General features: G+C 31.7%; 1 protein-coding gene across 5 annotated transcripts in view; it reads left to right on the forward strand.

Moving 5' to 3' along the window:
- Positions 1-19,289, forward strand: part of GRIK2 (glutamate ionotropic receptor kainate type subunit 2) — a 587,451-nt gene that overhangs the window by 547,907 nt on the left and 20,255 nt on the right. For all 5 annotated transcript variants that reach the window (XM_054699057.1, XM_054699052.1, XM_054699054.1 and 2 more), the window contains one exon: positions 9,355-9,580. In XM_054699057.1, coding sequence (XP_054555032.1) covers positions 9,355-9,580 — 226 coding nt within the window. The remainder of the gene's footprint in view (positions 1-9,354; positions 9,581-19,289) is intronic.

Here is a 19,289-nt window from a genome sequence, read left to right on the forward strand (position 1 = left end):
ATGTTTCCCCATTGACTGGTTACATAAAACTTGCAATAAAAATAAAATCCTGATATCTTTAGGGAGCTTTATAACTTGTCAAAGTGACTTTGCATGAATTTCTCATTTGTTCCTCATAAAATTTCTATGAAATTGGTATGGAAACTTTTTATTAGATACTGCTAACAAATCATGACTTATTCGAGGTGTTCCACTGACCCAGTGAAGTAAAGTTCTCTAATTTTCTTTCAATTTGAGCAAATGATGGGAAAATATATTATTTATCATTATTATTTATAGGAAAAGAAAACATTTGACTGGGAAAGTTCAAGAGATCTAATTTAAAGGTAAAATGCAATGACTAGATAACTCATTATTAGATATTATGAATAGTGCAGAATAAACTATCAAATACTGATTCAACTATATAAAAAGGATAACTGCATTTAACTGCACCAAATCATTTTAAACTTGCTGCCTATAATATTATCCTCAGTTATAATGCTCTCGCTTATTCCTCTATTAACTCTCAGTAACACTGAGAACAGTTTTCTGTTTCATTGTCCTTCCTTTCAAATATCCTGTTTCAAGAGATTACAGATGCTTGAGATAAAACTGCTAGAATTATTCCAAGGACTGACAGGTTTGCTAACAATCAAATGCTTTCAGATCACTGCACTAGCCTCAGCCCATCTTTGATATGAACCACATATGGCTTCAGTCCTGTTTTCCTGAATTAACTCTAATTTCCTAGTGACCAAGGTCAGATGAGTCCAGATAGGGCTCAGCTGTTCTTACCTAGCACATATGTTCCAGTATTGTTGGTAATTTATTTACTGTAATAAAAAATTAAAATGCAAATTTCAGCCAAGTTCTACTTTATCAACAGAGACCTTCACATGGGCTTTTTTTCAAAACACATACTAGCGACTATTTCATGTGCTTTTTCTATAACAAGAGTACTATTATGGCACTTACAAATAAGTATTTAAGTTAATATTATAAACAAAATTTGTCATGTGGAAGTTATTAAAAGGAATAATTTGAGAAAATGCCAAATACCACTAAATTTACTTTAGTGATTATAAAAAAAGTACTCAGAAATTACTGATTTTTTTGGGGTGGGCAGATTTCATCATATATATATATATATATATATATATATATAGTATCCTTATATATGGTGTGTATATATATGGTATATCCATATACCAAAGTTAAATTAATTGTGTTAGACTATATAGCTTAGAAGACAAATTTTTTTTCCTAACGTTTATTTTTTAAATCAAAAGAAATGGGTTGTTAACATAAAGTCTTATATGTTACTTCAAGTTGTTTTGGATGATGCATCATTTCATTAAATTTTTAGAATAATCTGAATTGTAGTCAGCACTTCTTATTAGAGGTATAATAAACCATCTTACAAAATAGGACTGAATTTTCTTTGTATTGTTGTTGCTTTCTGGTTATAATAATTGAAAGAAAAGTAATATTAAAGATTTTCTATCTCATTCATTAAAATAGACTTTCCTCTGGAAAATAGTTAAATGTTAATTTTAAATTCTTACTTGCAGAGGTCACAGAAGTATTGATAGTTATTTTCTTATCATCTTTAGGCTGACAGGTTTATTAATATAGACCCAGTGAGCAGAAGGTGATTTCTAAATTTTAAGTTGTATTTGACAGCAGGTAAAATGAATGTAGGTGAAAAATTCATTTGTATACTAAAGTAATTTAAACCAAAGATTTTTTTTTAAAGATTACTTTGTATGTATGAAGTATGTTACTACCAATAAGAAAAGATGATTATACAAGCGATAGTAAGCAATCCTTACTTTGAATCTTTCTTAACATTTTAGGAAGGATAGAAACAAAATTTCAGAGCATCAAACTTATACTAATATCTTATCAGTACCTAAAAAAATCTCTTTCTGAAATGTTCAGGGAAAATGTTGTCTAAAACCCATTAGTTATTTGAGAGCTGTAAAGAGAATTAATTTAAGATTGTTAAATTAATTTAAGAAGACAGTTAACTTAAGATTGCAAGCTTTAGTTAGAATACTGTCAGAAATTAAAACTAAAATATCCTTAAGTTTAAAATCATAAGCTATATGTTTAAAACATTTCAGTATTAATACTAAACGCTCTTTTTTAAACACAAAATCATCTGGCATCCAAATTAAAAAAAAAAGGGTTGTATATCTTATTTATTATAAGTTATTAGGAATCTCTAATCCTTTTGTTGTTCTTAGCCAATGAAAACTGCTGTTACAGAAATAGTGCCTTATGAACTACTTTTATTGGTTTTAGTGTTGATATAACAAAAACCAAATCAGCTCACAAGGCTCAGCACTTTGGTAAAATGAACATTGCTAAGTATTAACATCCTAAATGCCCCTGATGTAACATAGAAAGGTAAGTGTAATTAATGTGGGGCACAAAATAAAGTTAAGAAAAAAATTGATTTCAGTATTCAGAGTTACATGTTAAGTTGCATTAGAAAATAAGATGATTTCATTTAGAATTTTTAAAATGTTTTTCCTCTAGTACTTTGATTTGTATCTGCATGTCGAGTAATAAATCTGAGACAAGATTTAATTTACTTATTGTCTTTATTTAAATTACTACATATAGCATAGCCTTAAGGATAATACTTAGGGATGCTTTTCATTTTTGCAAAAAATATTATGTAATCAGAATTCTATCAAATCATGTCATATCTTCTATCATTTTCTCCTTAAAACTCTTCCTTGATTGATATTTTTTATCAAATAACCTTAGCTTTCTCATCTGTGAAGAAAGCAAAGTATTTGTGGTTTTTTCCTTCATTAATTCAATATTTTACTTGACTATGCTCTATCAGAATAGCTTCTCTAATAGTGTTCTAATTTGTCACTATCTCAATTTTTTCCTTACAGACAATTAAATTATTTCATGCTTGACTTATTACTTGAATCATTTTTCTTATTTCTCTTAAGTAATGTATTCTTCTGGAAAGTCTTAATTGACTTGGCAGCAGCAATGCTCAAAGCCAAATCTTGTCCCAATTCCTCTTTTTTTCCCTGGTTTCCTTTCTTGGTCCTCCCTTCTCTGCATCACTGTGGTCAGAGGACTTTCAAAAACTATGCACGTTTTAGCTCAGTAGCTTAGTTCCTAGCCATGATTTTGTCATTCTTTGGCAATGACAATAAGTAGGTACTTCATTGAAGTTAATCACAGTCAAAAGAAATTGAGTAAAACACTACAAGTGGCCTTTTTTTAACCAAGTTGAAAAACTATAATCTTTAGTTCACATTATAACTTTATATGTCCTTTCTAATAAATTTACCCATCACTTTCACATTTATTATTTTGCTATTTATTAATTGTATTTTTACCACAACACCACTGACTAAATGTATTTTATTACCTTTATTATTAAATTTATACAACTTACATATATTGTCTTGAAGCTTAGAGATCTTAAGAGTCTAATGTTTATTTGAAACTGTTCAGAAATTTTATATTTCATTTAAAATAAATATAGCTGAGACTTCTTATTGTCTTCTTACACAATAAAACAGAGTCTAAGTGTAAGCCCATGTGTACTTAATAGAAATATTTTAAATTTGAAGTGAAGCCAAAAGCAGTATTTTGAGTCCTCTGTTATTCTACTCAAGCTCACATATTAGAAACTCTGTGCTGAATTTATTGGTCTTTCTGTGATATTTCAAGCCTTTCTTTTCCCTGAAAGCTCCCCCTTTGGCATTTTAACATTCCATTGTTTCAATCTTTGAAAATCATACTTAAATCGAATAGTCTTCTTTCCATTTCCCTGCATCTCCTGTTTGTTACAGTCCTACTTTCTGATTTTTTTTTCTTTTATTGCATTTACTGACTCCATTTTACTTCCCCCAAATCCTTCCTTAATCCACGTCAATGTAACTTTTAGTTCTCAAGGATCTTTCTACTGTTAAATCTAAAGGCATTTATTCAGTCTAGTTGTGAGCCTTTTGGAGGAAAATCACTACCAGTGACCACTTCTTCACTGTAACATTCTCTTGTTTTGATTTCTATAATACCAAAATTTCCAGATTTTGATTCTGAGTCACTGTTCACTCTTTTGTCTCTCATTCACAAATTCAACCTTCTCTGCCAGCCCTTCAAATCCAAAATTTCACAAAACTTGACCCTAAGACTCCTCTTCCTCCGTAATATTTCTCATTTGTCCACTTCTTGCTTTCTATATCCAAAAGGACTCAAAAATTCATATTTTCAACTTTAAACTTTCTGCTGAATTCCAGTCTTCCATATCTCACTTCACATGAGAAGTGAAGTTCCAGTTACATATTGCCTAAATACCTCCAAATTACTAGAAATGATCTTTCTCAATATTTTTTTTCTTTTTGTTTTTTTAATCTCCTCAATGACTCTCAAGTTTAAACAAAGTCACACATTCAAAGTCCCTTCTTCCTGTATTCTAACAATGACCAAATGTTATTCATTACACAACACATGTATTCTGTCTGTCTCTCACTCTTTAAATTCTTGGATTTCTCTCATTTCCAAAATCACTTCCCTAATGCAAGTACTATTTCTTATCTATAGTACTCTTGTGTTCCTAAATGATATTCCTACTTCAACCTTTACTACTGAGAACCCATGCTTCACATAGTTGTCTTTGTGATCTCTTTGCATTGCAAATCCTGTTGCACTCCCAGTTTGCTTCATAACTGCTCCAGTTTCTCACTGTTCTTGCTGTCCTTGCCTGGATAGCAACATATATATATATATATATATATAGAGAGAGAGAGAGAGAGAGAGAGAGAGAGAGAAAGTTGTCCCTATCAAAGCAAAAATTATACTGAACAAGGATAAACAGGAAAGGAATAATTTATTCAAAACTATTGCCTTGACATACCAAGGCTAGAACTCAGACTTCAACTGTGCTGAAATGGAGAGTTTTAAAGGCTAGTGAGAGTTTTTAAAGGTGGGGAAGTTTTTAAGAGCTGCAGTAGGAGCATCATAACTGTCTGTTTGCTAATTGGTCTTACCCAAAGGAAAAATAAACTTTCTAGGATCTTCATTACAGAAAGTAGTTTTACAATGTGGAGCAAGGTGCCTACATAAGTAAAGCTCCTCCCCTCCCACAGAGACTGGATGACAGAGGCACTATCTCCTTTAATGATTATATTTCAAAAGGATGGTTTCCAAGTTGTGGAGAAAAACTGTGCTGGTTGTAAAACTGACGATAGCATTTAAAAAGATTTATATCTCAAAGATTTGAAAGAAGAATTACAAATTATACATTTCCTAAAGTAAGTAAATAATCTTTTAAAAGGGAGAGAGGTGATCGCTGTGGTTAGATCATTTGAATTCTGGAGTGGCTAAGGTAGGCATGAACTCAAGGACTTGGAGGCAAAAAGGGGCCAGTCTGAAGTTTAGAAATCTGAGAAACTTACCATTTATCTGTTTCTCTGTCACCTTCTACCACCATGTTCCACGACTCTATGTGCCCTGCCAAAAAGTCAGTCTTTCAAGTGCCTCAACCCATTAAATCTATATCCAAGATAGCATCTCATAGCTGCTTTTCCCTCAATGTATAAAGTTCTGGGTTTGAACTCATTCTTCAGCTATTAGTTGATGTTACCTCCTCAGGACATTCTTTCTAACATTTTCTATTTTTTGGTAGATTTTCTTTATTTTGTAGAAATTCTTTATTCTGTAGATGTTTATTTTCTAACATTCACTACAGTTTTTTATTGCCAATATGTTTTAAATAAGTATTTGTTATCTGAAGATATTTTCTTTCAAAAGATTTCCTTTATTTTTCTTTTCACTTCTGTGCAATATATTTTACACTTCTGGGACATTTATGCCATCTTATTTGTTTTAATGTTTATATTTCATATTAGAGAATGCCCTGGGTACTTACTAGAGTCTGAAAAACTCTGAGCTTCATTATAGGGTGATGTAGTGGGTCACTTTTGTTGAAATCCATGATCTGTATCTTTAGACAGAGTTGCTGTAGTGCAATTATTAAAAATACACATTTTGTTGCTAATTTGCTCATGTTTGAATCCTGGTTTAGTTATGAAGTAGCTACATGATTCTAGGCAAATCATTAACCTTTTTGTATTTTGGCTTTCTCATTTGTAAAATGGTGACAAAATTACCTACCACCTTGATAAAATTATTTTAAAAATTAAGTAATTTAATATTGTGAAATTGTAAAAGATATTTGACTATTACATAAGTTAAAATGTAAAGAGATTAAGTAACTTATATACAAACATGTATTACACTCTGAATGGTCAGATGTATAGATAAAAAAGCATCTTCATCTTCATATTCAGCTGAGGAATTTGTTTGAAATCTTTTATTCAGAGACTTTATAACCCATCTTAATTGCTTTATTTAAAGACTTTTGGAAAACACATGTTGTACAGATCTTTTTGATTTTAAACTGGGAATGTACTCTGCTCTTGTACAACTAAAAATACTAGAAGTAATAAAATTGCCAGGAGATGTTAAACATTATTCCTTCTTTTTCAACTTTTTGTAGAATTAGCTATACAGCTATCACTGGAAGGTGCTAAATTCCACTAAATTGAAAATTGTGTTCAAGGAGCAATAGCTAAAGAAAAAAAAATAAAAACAAATTATGTGTGTGACCAGAAAATAGTCAATATTGCTAAACTGAAATATTTTTAATTTTTGCTTTTTATATTTATTATGAGAACTGAAACAATTTGGATGACTTTTCTGTCTAAACATTTTCCAATTCTGAGAACAAGAGAAATACTTGTATCTTATGCAAGCACAAGATAAATGAATTATACAAATATGATTTTAACAATAGAAGGTTAAAATATTAGTTTCAAAACAAGTATAAATAGTACTTTTAGGTAGTTCTTACAAAAATAAAAAGTCAGTCCTGGTTAGGGTGCAAGATTGTATATGAAAATTTATTTTGTAAAATCTTTATTTTGATAACTAAAGATTAGTATTGTAGATTAGATATTTCAAATTTAAAATAATACAGCATTTAATATTTAAATTTAAAATTAAACTATACATTTGGTTTTTTGACCTTTTTTTTAAACTACACATATTTGTAAAGGGTAGATTAGAAATTTCTTTGTTGGTTTTCAGTTGTTAAAAAAGTGTTTACTTTGTCAGTCACAGCAAACTATAATAATGGATGCATTCATACACTGTTGTAAAATGTAATTTTCATCTTTTAAATTGTTTGGTGTAAATAGTGTTAAAATTAGAAAGAATTACCTTAAATATTAAAAAAGAAAAACAGGTAATTACATTATGCAGATGAATAGCACTACTATTAACATGTTCCCCTTTTCTTTGGGGAAAAAATACTTGCTTTATAGTTTTGTTTAAGTTACATTTTGTTTAAATTTATTATTTTGTTTAAAAACTCATCAATGATTGGAACAAGATATAAATCAGAAAGCATGTAATTTAAGGAATAAAACATTGACTGCATGTTCTTATGATTGAATCAAAGCATAGAATTTAGGCAATTTATGACCAAATGGAGGGTAAAAATAGCTACACTTTCTTAGCTACCTGTTTGGTTTTATCCTCAGAGAGTATACCTCTGGTATAGCATGCTATCACTCTCCATTTAAGCTGTTTTATTTTAAATTGTCAAGTGATGAATGTGTGATTTTGAAAACTTCTTAGTATAATATCATTTAAGGGATTTTTTTTTTATCTATTATTTGTCATGGATTCATTATCAGAAACTGATTCTTTTATGCATGCATACATATATATGTATGTGTGCATGTATACATATATGTATATATATATAAAATCCTTTGTAGTTGAACTCTAATTTTAATTTTATTTTGTAATTAGATCTCATTAGTGCAAAACATTAAAAGAAAAATTCTTCATTGTTGAAAGGAAATGGATGTGTTCTAGCTATAATGTTGCTGATTTAGATAGGCAAAGAAGTCTGTCACATCTCACAATCAGTTTTTATTCCAATAAAAATTTCATCATAAACTTAAATATGTCTCTCATATTCTTTTTTCTAATCCCAATACTTGGTTAAATTACTTGAAAACAAATGACACAACCATATTAACCAAATCTGTAGTGCTATCTAGGTGAATTAGTTGCTTTCTTTCAAACTTTGAGCCATGGCCCTTATAGTATGTTTTAGCATTTCAAAAGTTTTTATCTACCATATCTTGGCCCTAGTTCTATAGTTGTTGTTGTTGTTTTAAGCACTCTGTAACTTTTAGTATTGCCCCAGTTTATGTAAGGCTTTTCTTCCCATTTTTATCATTGAACTAGTGATAGAAATTTTTCTAAATGCTATTGTGCACCTGCCTTTTATTGGAGGGAATAGTAATATCACATTTATGACTTGGCACGTATAGAACTAACTGCATGCCTAAGCTTTATAAAGACGGCCTGTCTATTTCTTTGAAAATAGTTTTCAGCTTTTATGACAGTGCAACAAGTGTGATGAATAGCCTCCTTGTGTATATAACTTTAATATTATTTTTGTATTTGTACAAAAATTAAACTGGGGTAAGGGTTTAACAAATAAGCTTTCCATAAGCAGATGCTAACATTTTTTCATGTTTATGTTTTACCAGTGCCTTCTGAACAAAGCCTATTTCGTTCCTTTAGTAATGAATTCCTGGTATAGTCCTGCTGTGGATTTTCAGTTGGATATAAAAACCATTCAGTTTTATTGGTGCTGGAAACTTAGTTGGTTGGGAGACCTGAATGATAGATTTCCTGTTGCCTTAAGGCAGGCAAAAAGAAATACTGTGGTGTCCAGATTGTGTCTCAGTGGAAATATAATCATCCTTATTTGTAACGCTCTTATTTGTAGATTTCCCTTATCTCTCAATTTATATCCTTCTCTATCCTTGGGGATTAATAGGACATATGTCTTAAGGTCAAAGTGAGGGAAAAAGAAACCTCTGGAAGTCTACCAGTGTCACTTGGTGTCCAGCCTTCCAAACTGATGTTACAGTAATGTTGAAAGATAAAATTATACATATGGATACTCATGCAAAATACAGAAAAAAAAAAGACCCTTTTTATTAATCTTAATTTTTCTTTTTTTTTATTTTGTCTTCTATGATTTATTACTTGTATGTGTTTTGAACATTAAGACATATTTGATATATTTGTTAATTAAATCTGGTCTATACTTAGAAATATGGTGAGGAATTACTATGAGAAACACTTAAAACAATTTTTGTTTTTTTGTTTGGATATCATTATTATTAATAATGTATTTATAAGGTAGTATGAGTAAACTAAATATAGTCAGTTTCATATAAATGTGGGAAGAGCACATGGAAACTAAGAAATATCTTTCTTTTGTGTTTTATTTTCCCCCAGAAATCAAAAATCTCCACATATGACAAAATGTGGGCCTTTATGAGTAGCAGGAGGCAGTCAGTGCTCGTCAAAAGTAATGAAGAAGGAATCCAGCGAGTCCTCACCTCTGATTATGCTTTCCTAATGGAGTCCACAACCATCGAGTTTGTTACCCAGAGGAATTGCAACCTGACACAGATTGGCGGCCTTATAGACTCCAAAGGTTATGGTGTTGGCACCCCCATGGGTAGGTTTTATGTCAGCCTCTTGTGCTTTGGTCATCAATCTCAGTTGCTGTAAGAAGGGGAAAAGCTGTGTCTGTATGCCATTAGGAATTTTGATTCTAACAAATGCATCTTGCTATATTCAGTTATTGTGTAAAATCAAGAAAGCAGTTTGAACATTTGCTTCTCAATGGATAAGAAACAAAAGAACAATTGATTTCTACCAAAATGGTTAGCAGACATTATTACTGTATCAATTTTGAAAAAGACTACAACATCCCCCTAAGAACCTTCTCAACACTACATTTAAAAAGTACTTTATGAATAAAATTGAGTTTCTTAACTCAATTTTTTTCATGTTTGTGGCTTATGAGTATAGCACTTGACTTAAAAGTTGATTAAAAAAATGAATCACAAATTGTCCCCATGAATGTTTATTTTATGTAAGAAAGTTACATGTGGGAGACTATTTACTAGTAATACATCTGGAATATTTGATCACCAGGGTTAATTATTTTTAACATATCCTCTTTTTCATATGGCAAAATTATTTTCAATAATGATCTAGAAATACAAGATTATAACTCGAAGGAAAGACAATTAAATTGTTATTTATTGAACTTCATATATATGTGCTATATAAATGAAAATATATGTCTTTTCTTACCATACTTAAGTACATAAATACATAATATAGTACATTTGCTCGTGTGTTGGTCATAAAATTGGTTCCCCCAAATGTCCACAGCCTCATCTCCAGTGCTGTAAAAAAATGTTACCTTAAGGGATTTTGCAGATGTGGTTAAGTTAATGGTCTTGAGATAAGGAAATTATCTTGAATTAACCAAGGTGGTCCAGTGTAATAAAAAAAAAGTCTTTGTAAGAAAGAAGCTGGAGAGTCAAGAGTCCCAGTTAAGGAGACATGACAATTAGTTACTGCTATAACAAATACCAGAGATTGCATGCTTTATGAACAATAGCAATTTAATTTTCACAGTTCTGGAAACTAGAAATCCAAAATCAGTGTCTGGTAAGAACCCTGCATCCTAGTTAATTGATGACTATTTTCTCACTTCTCCTCATGTTATGGAAGCATCAAGGATCTCTCTGGGGTCTTTTATATATGGATTTAAGTCTCATTCATGAGAGCTGCACCTTTATATCCTAATCAACTCCCAAAGGCACCATCTCCTAATACCATAATTTTCAATATTTGAATATGGGTAGGATACAAACATTCAGACTGTGACATGAGGGTGCTGAAACAGAGAGAGGAAGGGGGGGGGGAGTGGGGAAGAGAGAAAGATAGGGGCAGGGAAAGAAAGAGGGAATCCACCTGTAATTGCTGCATTACAAATGAAGGAAGGGACACAAGCCAGGACATTAGTTTAGAAGGCAAAGAAACATAGATAAGCTATTAAAAAATTAAATTATAACATTAGGATGTCATTTTTTCTTTTTATCTACTTAGCTTTTGATTGATCAAATCAACTCTTGCCCTACTGAATAAAGTTTAGTTAATGCAGAAAATATTCATCAATATTGGCAAGGTCACTTACACTAGAAACTTAGAGAAAAGTTTAATTTTATTTCCAAGTGGGATAATTTCTTTATATACATGCCAAATAATATTTAATTAAAATTTATTAATGTTTTATTTTTAACAAAAAATATTGTTTAATGTGTTTAATATATATTTTGTTTTTAGTCTAATTCTGAAAGATAAATTTGAACATAATCATTTAAGTTTAAGGGAATGAATTTTCAAATCACTAACCTTCAGATATTGTGATATATTTAATTTTCTCTTGTTCCGATAACTTGTTTTCTTCTCTTTGACTTCACAGCATTAAGTTCTTAACTTCAGTGGATTATATATTATTCATTCATTGCATAGCATAATATTGGAATGGCTTTGAGATAATACATTATGAGTGAGTTAACTTTTATAAAACTTCATCAAAAAGCATAGTGTAGAAAGAGGTATTTCTCACTTCACTCCCTCACTTCTCAGAAAAAGATTTCATGCAGTAATTTATGATTTACTATGTTATACCTCTACTGGAAATATGGCTTTATAAATTATTCATGTTTATTTGATCATTAATAAACACAATGACATGCATCTTTAGTACTTGAGTAATTTTCTGACTTACCCTAAACTTTCAACCAACATCATAATATGCATTACTCAACTAGTTATTAGAATTTGCCCTTTATATCATCATTGTTCAAACATATTGAAGATTATTAGTAATGTATTATATCTGCCTAGTTTTCAATTTTTATTGAATCCTAAGCCCCACACCCTTGAACAGAATGCACTCATGTTAAGAAAAGGTTGGGCCTCTTGCTTTTTTTTCTGGGAAGAGGTAATGAAATAAATATATTCATAGTAAAACAATATAGGCTCAGGTTTTGGAAATTTCCATCAGTTCCAAAAATTCCCTGGAATGGCGACTCTGTATCTGCAGGAGCCATAAAATGTAATAAAAATTTCATCTTTATAAACTATAAATTAATCAAAGAGAGGAACTTATTTTCTTTCCTTTTATTGTTGCTCAGATTTTCAGATATTGTCATAGAGGCATATGTGGCTAAGTGCAGGATGTTAAAATAGAAAATACCATGTTTCAGAGAGTGAAATCAAGATTATGTTTAAAATAATACACATTTTCCTTTTTTCCCAAAATGTCAAAGCATCTTCTTGGCCTTCTAGGCCTCTTCCTGTGTGATTAATCTAGGGGCTCCACCATCACCATTCATCACTCTGAGTGTGATGATTATTGTCCAATGTGTGTAGTGAAATTGCTGAATGACTCAGATATAGGCTATTTAATTAGGGAAGCTCTGTTTACACAAAAATACCTTAGTGGAGCAATCAACAATGATGTGAAGGTAAATGCTAAATAAGCATAAACTGGTTTAATTAAGCTTTGGGGGACATTAAACTCTTTTCATACTTTTATTGACTGCAGCAATTTTATTTTAATGTGGTATTTATAGTAGATTTTTGAAGTTGTAGATCTTCTAACTCTTAACTGAACATCCTATTGCATTTAAAAGAATTTTTAAAAAGCAGCTCTGGATGGGACAAAAGTAAAAAAAGCAAATCGCAGCAGTTTTCATTAAGGAATATTTAAAATGTGAGCAGTTGCAGGCTTGCCTCTTAATTCACCATAGGTGATAATCTATTTTATCCAAACACTTCTACTTAATGGCATTTTCAACTACATTGCCTCCTTTTAGACTGTCCACACTAAAAGCCTTCTTGGCTTCTCTCTTTCAAATGTTGAGTGTCTGTTGCTCTTTGAGAACCAGGCAGACTCAGCAGTCCATAAGTTGGTAGGAAAGCAGCAGTTTAGAGAAATCCATTAGGGTCAGTTGGTGTTATTTTGTGTGCTGTGTTCAATTTGGTAGAAATATTGTAATGTGAATGAAAGTTTTCATTAAAACTACTCTTGTTTTTAGCATCAAATTAGTGGCATGCTTCATTTGTTTGTTAGTTCCTCATAACCTTAATATTGTATGTAAAATATATATCAGCAGAAAAGAAGATGAAGGGAATTGTGCTCTCATGTTTGAACATATTGTTTTTTAGATGCTAAAATTTTCTATAATCTCATTTGTTTCCATTTCATTGTTGGTGTTAAATCCATCAATTTTATGTTTTAAAGCCAGTAAGTAATTATTTATGTGAACAAAATTCAAATTAAATTAGTCATAGCGTAGTATAACTGGAAAATATATGTAATAGATGAAGAATATAAAGGGGAAATGAAAAGATGATGTGATAATATTGTAAATGCCTTTTAGTATTAAGGTTAAATTTATCATACATAAAATTGTCATATACATTTCATTTCTATCATATTTACTAATTTAATTATATACATTATATATAGTCATATCATAATTGGATTTTAATGGTACCTTTATAAACTAATGTTTTATAACATTTTGTGCTAATGAATACAAAATAACAATAGTCCTGTTAACAATTCTCATGTACATTTTAGCTCAGTGTAATGTCTTTACACATAATCAGTCTAAAGTAAAGAATGTTGTAATAGGTTGTACCATTAACCTTTTATATACTTGACATGTGAACAATGTGAATTTCTTTTCTTCTGTTTTCTATTGTTAAATGCATGCAACTTTACTGCTTCATTTCTCATTATTTGATGAAGGGAGAGATGTGGTATTAGTACCAGGGGAGACATGTTGTTTGCTTAAGGCAGCTGCCAATGTTTATAAAAATAGAAATCAGTATGAGAAGCATGTTTTTCCCCATTTTGTTCACCATCCACTTCTAGAATTCCCAATTCATCATATAATAAGTACTGTAATATTCATCATTATAGATGCATAAAATTTCTGGCCTTCAGTTCTTCAGTTTTACTAAAATGAATGAATACATTTGTCTTCATTAGTTGAACATAATGCACAAAAATTGATGCAAATTATTCATCTTTCTGCAGGTCAAACCTTCCATTAAGATGCATTCTATTTTTTCATTGCATAAGCAGCATAATTTTAATGTTGGTGAAGTGATTTTGCAAGGCTAAATCAAGATCTAATAATTTTCAGGATCTGAGTTAAACAAAAAATGTCAAATTATACCTGTAGAAGCTGTACATTTCTGACATATTTGTTAAAATCTAGATTTCATGTCACTGAAAATAGATGACAGTCTTAGTGAGCTATGCCTACTCCACAGACATCATCAATAGACTGCCTGCTTGAATCTAGGAAGTTTCCAGAGAGAACTTGATGAATTGTGAGCACCAAGGTGAACAACCTTCATTAATATTACAAAGCTGACCAAATGGTACCTAAGCCATGTATAAATGGATAATTATCTTGAAAGTAGAGTTTGTTCTGATAGATTTTTTTTTATGCAAACATTGGATCATTACACACATTTATTGTTGTGTTGATTGATCTGTGGCCATGGGTTCAAATTCTATTACAGACAGCCAGATTGACTATGCCAAACTGTCAACCTTTGCTTAGCAGGACTAAGTAAGATCAATGAATTACTCTTATTAGAACAAAAAAAAAAAATGAGTCAAAGCATAGAGGTAAAATGTGTAAGTACTAAACTCCAAAGATGAATGACTTGCACTTACTGGCCCTCATGTGCAAAACACATTCTTAGTATGCTATCTATAATATATGACCTTATAGTTAGATGACTTATATGTAAATCCTAGTTCCACCTGAGTGTCCTAAATGTCTATGTGAAGTTACTGAGCTCAGTGTCCTCATCAGTAGATGTCTAGAATTATGCCTACATCATTGGATTGCAATAAGAAATAAACATAATATATTTTCATCAGGACATATATACCACAAGGAGTTCTGAAGGCCATCTTGAAAAAATGTTTATAATAATGAAATAATGCATTTTTGGTTTTTTTGGTTTTTAAGTTATTTGTATCTTATTCTTTTTGTTGTCTATTTTTATTTATTTGGAAATATTGGATATATCTTAGATGAAGTGGATTATTAGAATGATCCATTTCTAACCAATTAGATATCTTTAGCTGTGGGGTGTAGGCCAGAGGTGTGGAGGGTGAGAGGATTCACAAGAGAGAGTGGGTGGGGTGTAGGCCAGAGGTGTGGAGGGTGAGAGGATTCACAAGAGAGAGTGGGTAACAAAACAGGCAGATCTACTGAAATACACTGCTGAGGGGAACAGCAGGTGAGACAGGAGAAGTCTGCTGCACCATGTAGGTCAGCAACCTGGCCAGTAGGGATCAAACTTGTGCTACAATGGCTTGTGATAGCTTGATAGTGCTATGTCTTTAACTCTTGTGCCACTGACGAGGCCCCTTTAAACACTTCTTGAGTGTTTAGTAAACAGTGTTCCAGTTATATTATCGAAGGTTCATCTATAAAAGTATATATGTTTCCTTTGCATTTGGTTAATCTAAGAAATTTTGTCATTCATCATTCTGCTTATGCTGTAGAATAATAAACATAGAATTAAGTTATATAATATTATCTTTCCCAACAAGACAAATGTAGAAAACAAAGTTAACACAAAATAGAGAGTGGCAACATAAACAAGTAGTCCATATATTTACTATTTAATTTAGGGACTCATATCGGTAGAGTTCAGGGATGGCTCACTTGATTTTGGTTTCTTTCTTTTTTAAAAAAGATTTATTTATTTATACAAGAACCGGGGTATAGGCCACATGTGTGGGTGGGTAAGAGGATTCACCAGAGAAAGAGCAGGGAACAGAACAGGCAGACTGACTGAAATACACTGCTGAGGGGAACAGCGCATGAGACAGGAGATGTCTGACGCACCGTATGGGTATCTCCACGGCTGGCCAGCATTGAACCCATGCTGCAGAGGCTGCAGACAGCTACACAGCACTGCACTCAACCACCTGCGCCACCAGGGATGCCCTTGATTTTGGTTTCTTGATAATTAATTAGGATTATGATTTTATTTAAAATGTTCCAACTGTTATAATTCATTTATTAAAGGATTTGGAATAAAACAACGTGGTAGGGAAAGTATTTCTGGTATTTCCATTCATACTACTATTTTTTTTAAATAAAGATTTATTTATTTATGCATACAAGAGCTGGGGTACAGGCCGGAGATGCAGGGGGTGTGAGGATTCAACAGAGACAGAGGAGGGAACAGAACAGGCAGACTAAGTGAAATACACATATGAGGGGGAGCAGTGGGTGAGTCAGGAGAGGTCTACTTTGCCTGGTGAGTTGCTCCTTGGCCGTCAGGGGATTGAGCTTGTGCTGCAGAGGCTTTGGATTGCGTGATAGGGCGGTGCTTAACCCCCTTGTACTGCCAGGGAGACCCCCACACTACTATTCAAATGAGTACTATGCAAATGCAACAATTGTACTGAAGGTAGTGTGTCTAGGATAAAACTATTTGCATTTTTATACTTAGTGTCAGAATTTCATTATTAAATACCCAGAGAAGGAAAATGGCTACCAATCTACTTCACCAGCCACTTTAAACTAATATATATGAATATGTCAGAACCAATGAAAATAGTTTACTTTTCCACTATGTGCCTATAATATTTGCCCTTCTTATTCTTTTTACATATGTTGGAGAATATTCAGAATATGACTAAAAGGAAACTGTCTAAAACACATACTTTAATTTGGATTTTGATTGATATATTTTGTGTCCCTTACTTAAGCATCTCTTTTTGTGATCCTAGACATGTGAATGTTCTCCTGAGAATTGCGCAAATATTTCTTCAACTACTACATTGCTTTTCTCTACAGGTCATAAAGACATTGCATTTTAAGGTTGACATTGGAGGAAGTAACAGTCTTTATATAAAATTTAAGCCAGTTATTGATTTTGAATATAGGTACTTTAAAATATATCTATGGTGTTCTTGGTGGTACATCCATCCATTTGACTCAAACATTTCATTCAGAAGCATGTATGTGTGTATATATCTGTGTGTGTGTATACACCCATCACATGTAATCTTTCTTTCTCTCACATGCACACATGTATACATCTAATTTCTTTAATTTCTACTTTAGCAATGGCATTTATATTTGGCTCCATTCACCATAAACCTGGTATCTTGTGCCAAGTTCTCACTATCATTTTCCTTTCTTTATATGCCTTTCTAAAACAGAAATGCATATATAAAGAAAGTAAAGGAAAGATAGACTAAAGGAAAATAAGTTATTGTCCCTACTCTCATTTTTAAAGTACGCAACAGTTTTTGTGTACCAACTCAGCAGACTAAGATAATAATTACCAGTTACATGGCTGTATAAGATTGTGCTCTTCATCATACATATGTAAAAAGTTATTCAAAATATGTGGGCATTTTGTTCCAGTGAAAACTCGAAGGGCAAGTCTCATGCTACATTTTTTGCCACTGTATTTTTAGAATCAGGCTTCCGTGCTAAGTAATGTTTGTGTTTGTAGTAATAGTAATAAAACATGATTTAGACATGGTCCTTGCCTTTAGGCCTTTCCTATTATCATCTAGTAGTTAATAGCATAGAGGAAAACATTGGAAAATAATGTGATAAATGCCATGCTAGAGTATCTGCAATGTACCATAACACCTACGTATCTCTGTAGCAGTCAAAGAAAAGTGTGCAAGATAGGGATGGATGAGAGGAAGTTCAACCAGAAAATTGGAGCAAATGTGAAAAGTGAACAGTCCAGTAACAGGAAATATCACTGTGTATATTACTGTAAGGCTAGGTGTAAAAAGAGTTAAAGTCAAAGAAACCTGTGGTAGTTTGAAGAAAGGGAGTGTATAACTTATTTAAGAATGGGAATTTTGTTGTACTGCTCTAGCGTACCACTGCAAAATTGTAAGCAAGAAAATGATGTTCATAGAAATCTTTTTTATTTTTGATAAAATAATTCTTAATACCCCCTTTTTTAATTGAGGGAACATTGCATTATAGAATTATATTTCAGCTGGGCATCATTCATTGATTTTTAATGTTGAATGATTATTACTTATCATGGATAATGGATCACTTTTATCTGTCATTTATTGTGTGTTGGTAAAAATATTATGGATTGAGAATTTGTTTTTAAGATGACATTGTTCTTTTTTCATTTTTATCATTCTTTATTATGAATTCCCTGTACTCTTATTAAAAATTGAGACCTTTAGTTGGGATGGCTTCAGAAGAACAAAACAAGTCATAATAACAGTAACACCATACCAGGGTAGCTATTATCGAACAGGAAATCAGTAATAGCCCCATCAACTATTTAGCTGCTAAATATGATAAGTGTTCCCTTTGAAATAAAGTGTATTATTAATTACTGGACATAGATTACAAAAATCTAGATAACATATGGGTTCACAAGAGATTACTAAAGATGCAATTGCAAGCATACTAGCCAATGTTAACTAGCATATGCCTTTATTTATGCATGTAGTCATTCAATAAATTCAAAATTGTTTCCTTACTGTGTGTGCCAGGTGTTATACTAACAAAGCAAATACAATTCCTGTCCTTATGACACTTACAACCCATTCGTATTAATGAGCATTAAACAATCACAGAAATAATTTTTTAGTTATAAACTGAGGCAGGTTTACATAGGAAAAGGACAATGAGGTTGTGGTGTTGTATGACAGCATTATTGACAGATAAAACCAAAGATACACAAATACATAATTTATTCGAAAATGTGAATGTAAAATTTGTTTTTGTACTTCTTAAAAATAAATATGAGACAAAAAGTACCCTAATAGATACTAAATCCCCTGTTCTGAAGTACATTTAGGGTACCTAGTATTCAGGTTAGCATTGGAAGCAGGGAAGCATTTTATAAACTTTAACATTGTCAGCAGAACTGCCATTTAAGGACATGAGTCGATGGCTCTGCAGTCACCCTCAGATCTTTGCTAGCAGACCTTTTACTTATTAAGGAAAGGAAGCCACTGATTGCTGAAATCAGTGCAAGGATGGCATAAGAATTTGTATACTTATTTGCCACTCTGAGTTTTCTAGAAGGTTAGTACTAGAATTGTGAAGTGTCCATTTATAGATTCTACATTTTTATTGAATTTAGTAAGAACCTTAGAAGATTCCAACGTCAGTTTGACATTTTGGCAATATCATGATTGATTTCATTACTCAAATATTTCGTTCAAAAAGCAGTTATTGAATGTTTACTGTGGTGTTAGGGTCCTGTGTTATTTGCTGAATGGAATAAGGTGAGTAATATATGTTTTG

Source organism: Talpa occidentalis, unplaced genomic scaffold (assembly GCF_014898055.3).
Source record: "Talpa occidentalis isolate TD23 unplaced genomic scaffold, MPIMG_talOcc4v2.1 talOcc4.2, whole genome shotgun sequence".
NCBI lineage: Eukaryota > Metazoa > Chordata > Mammalia > Eulipotyphla > Talpidae > Talpa > Talpa occidentalis.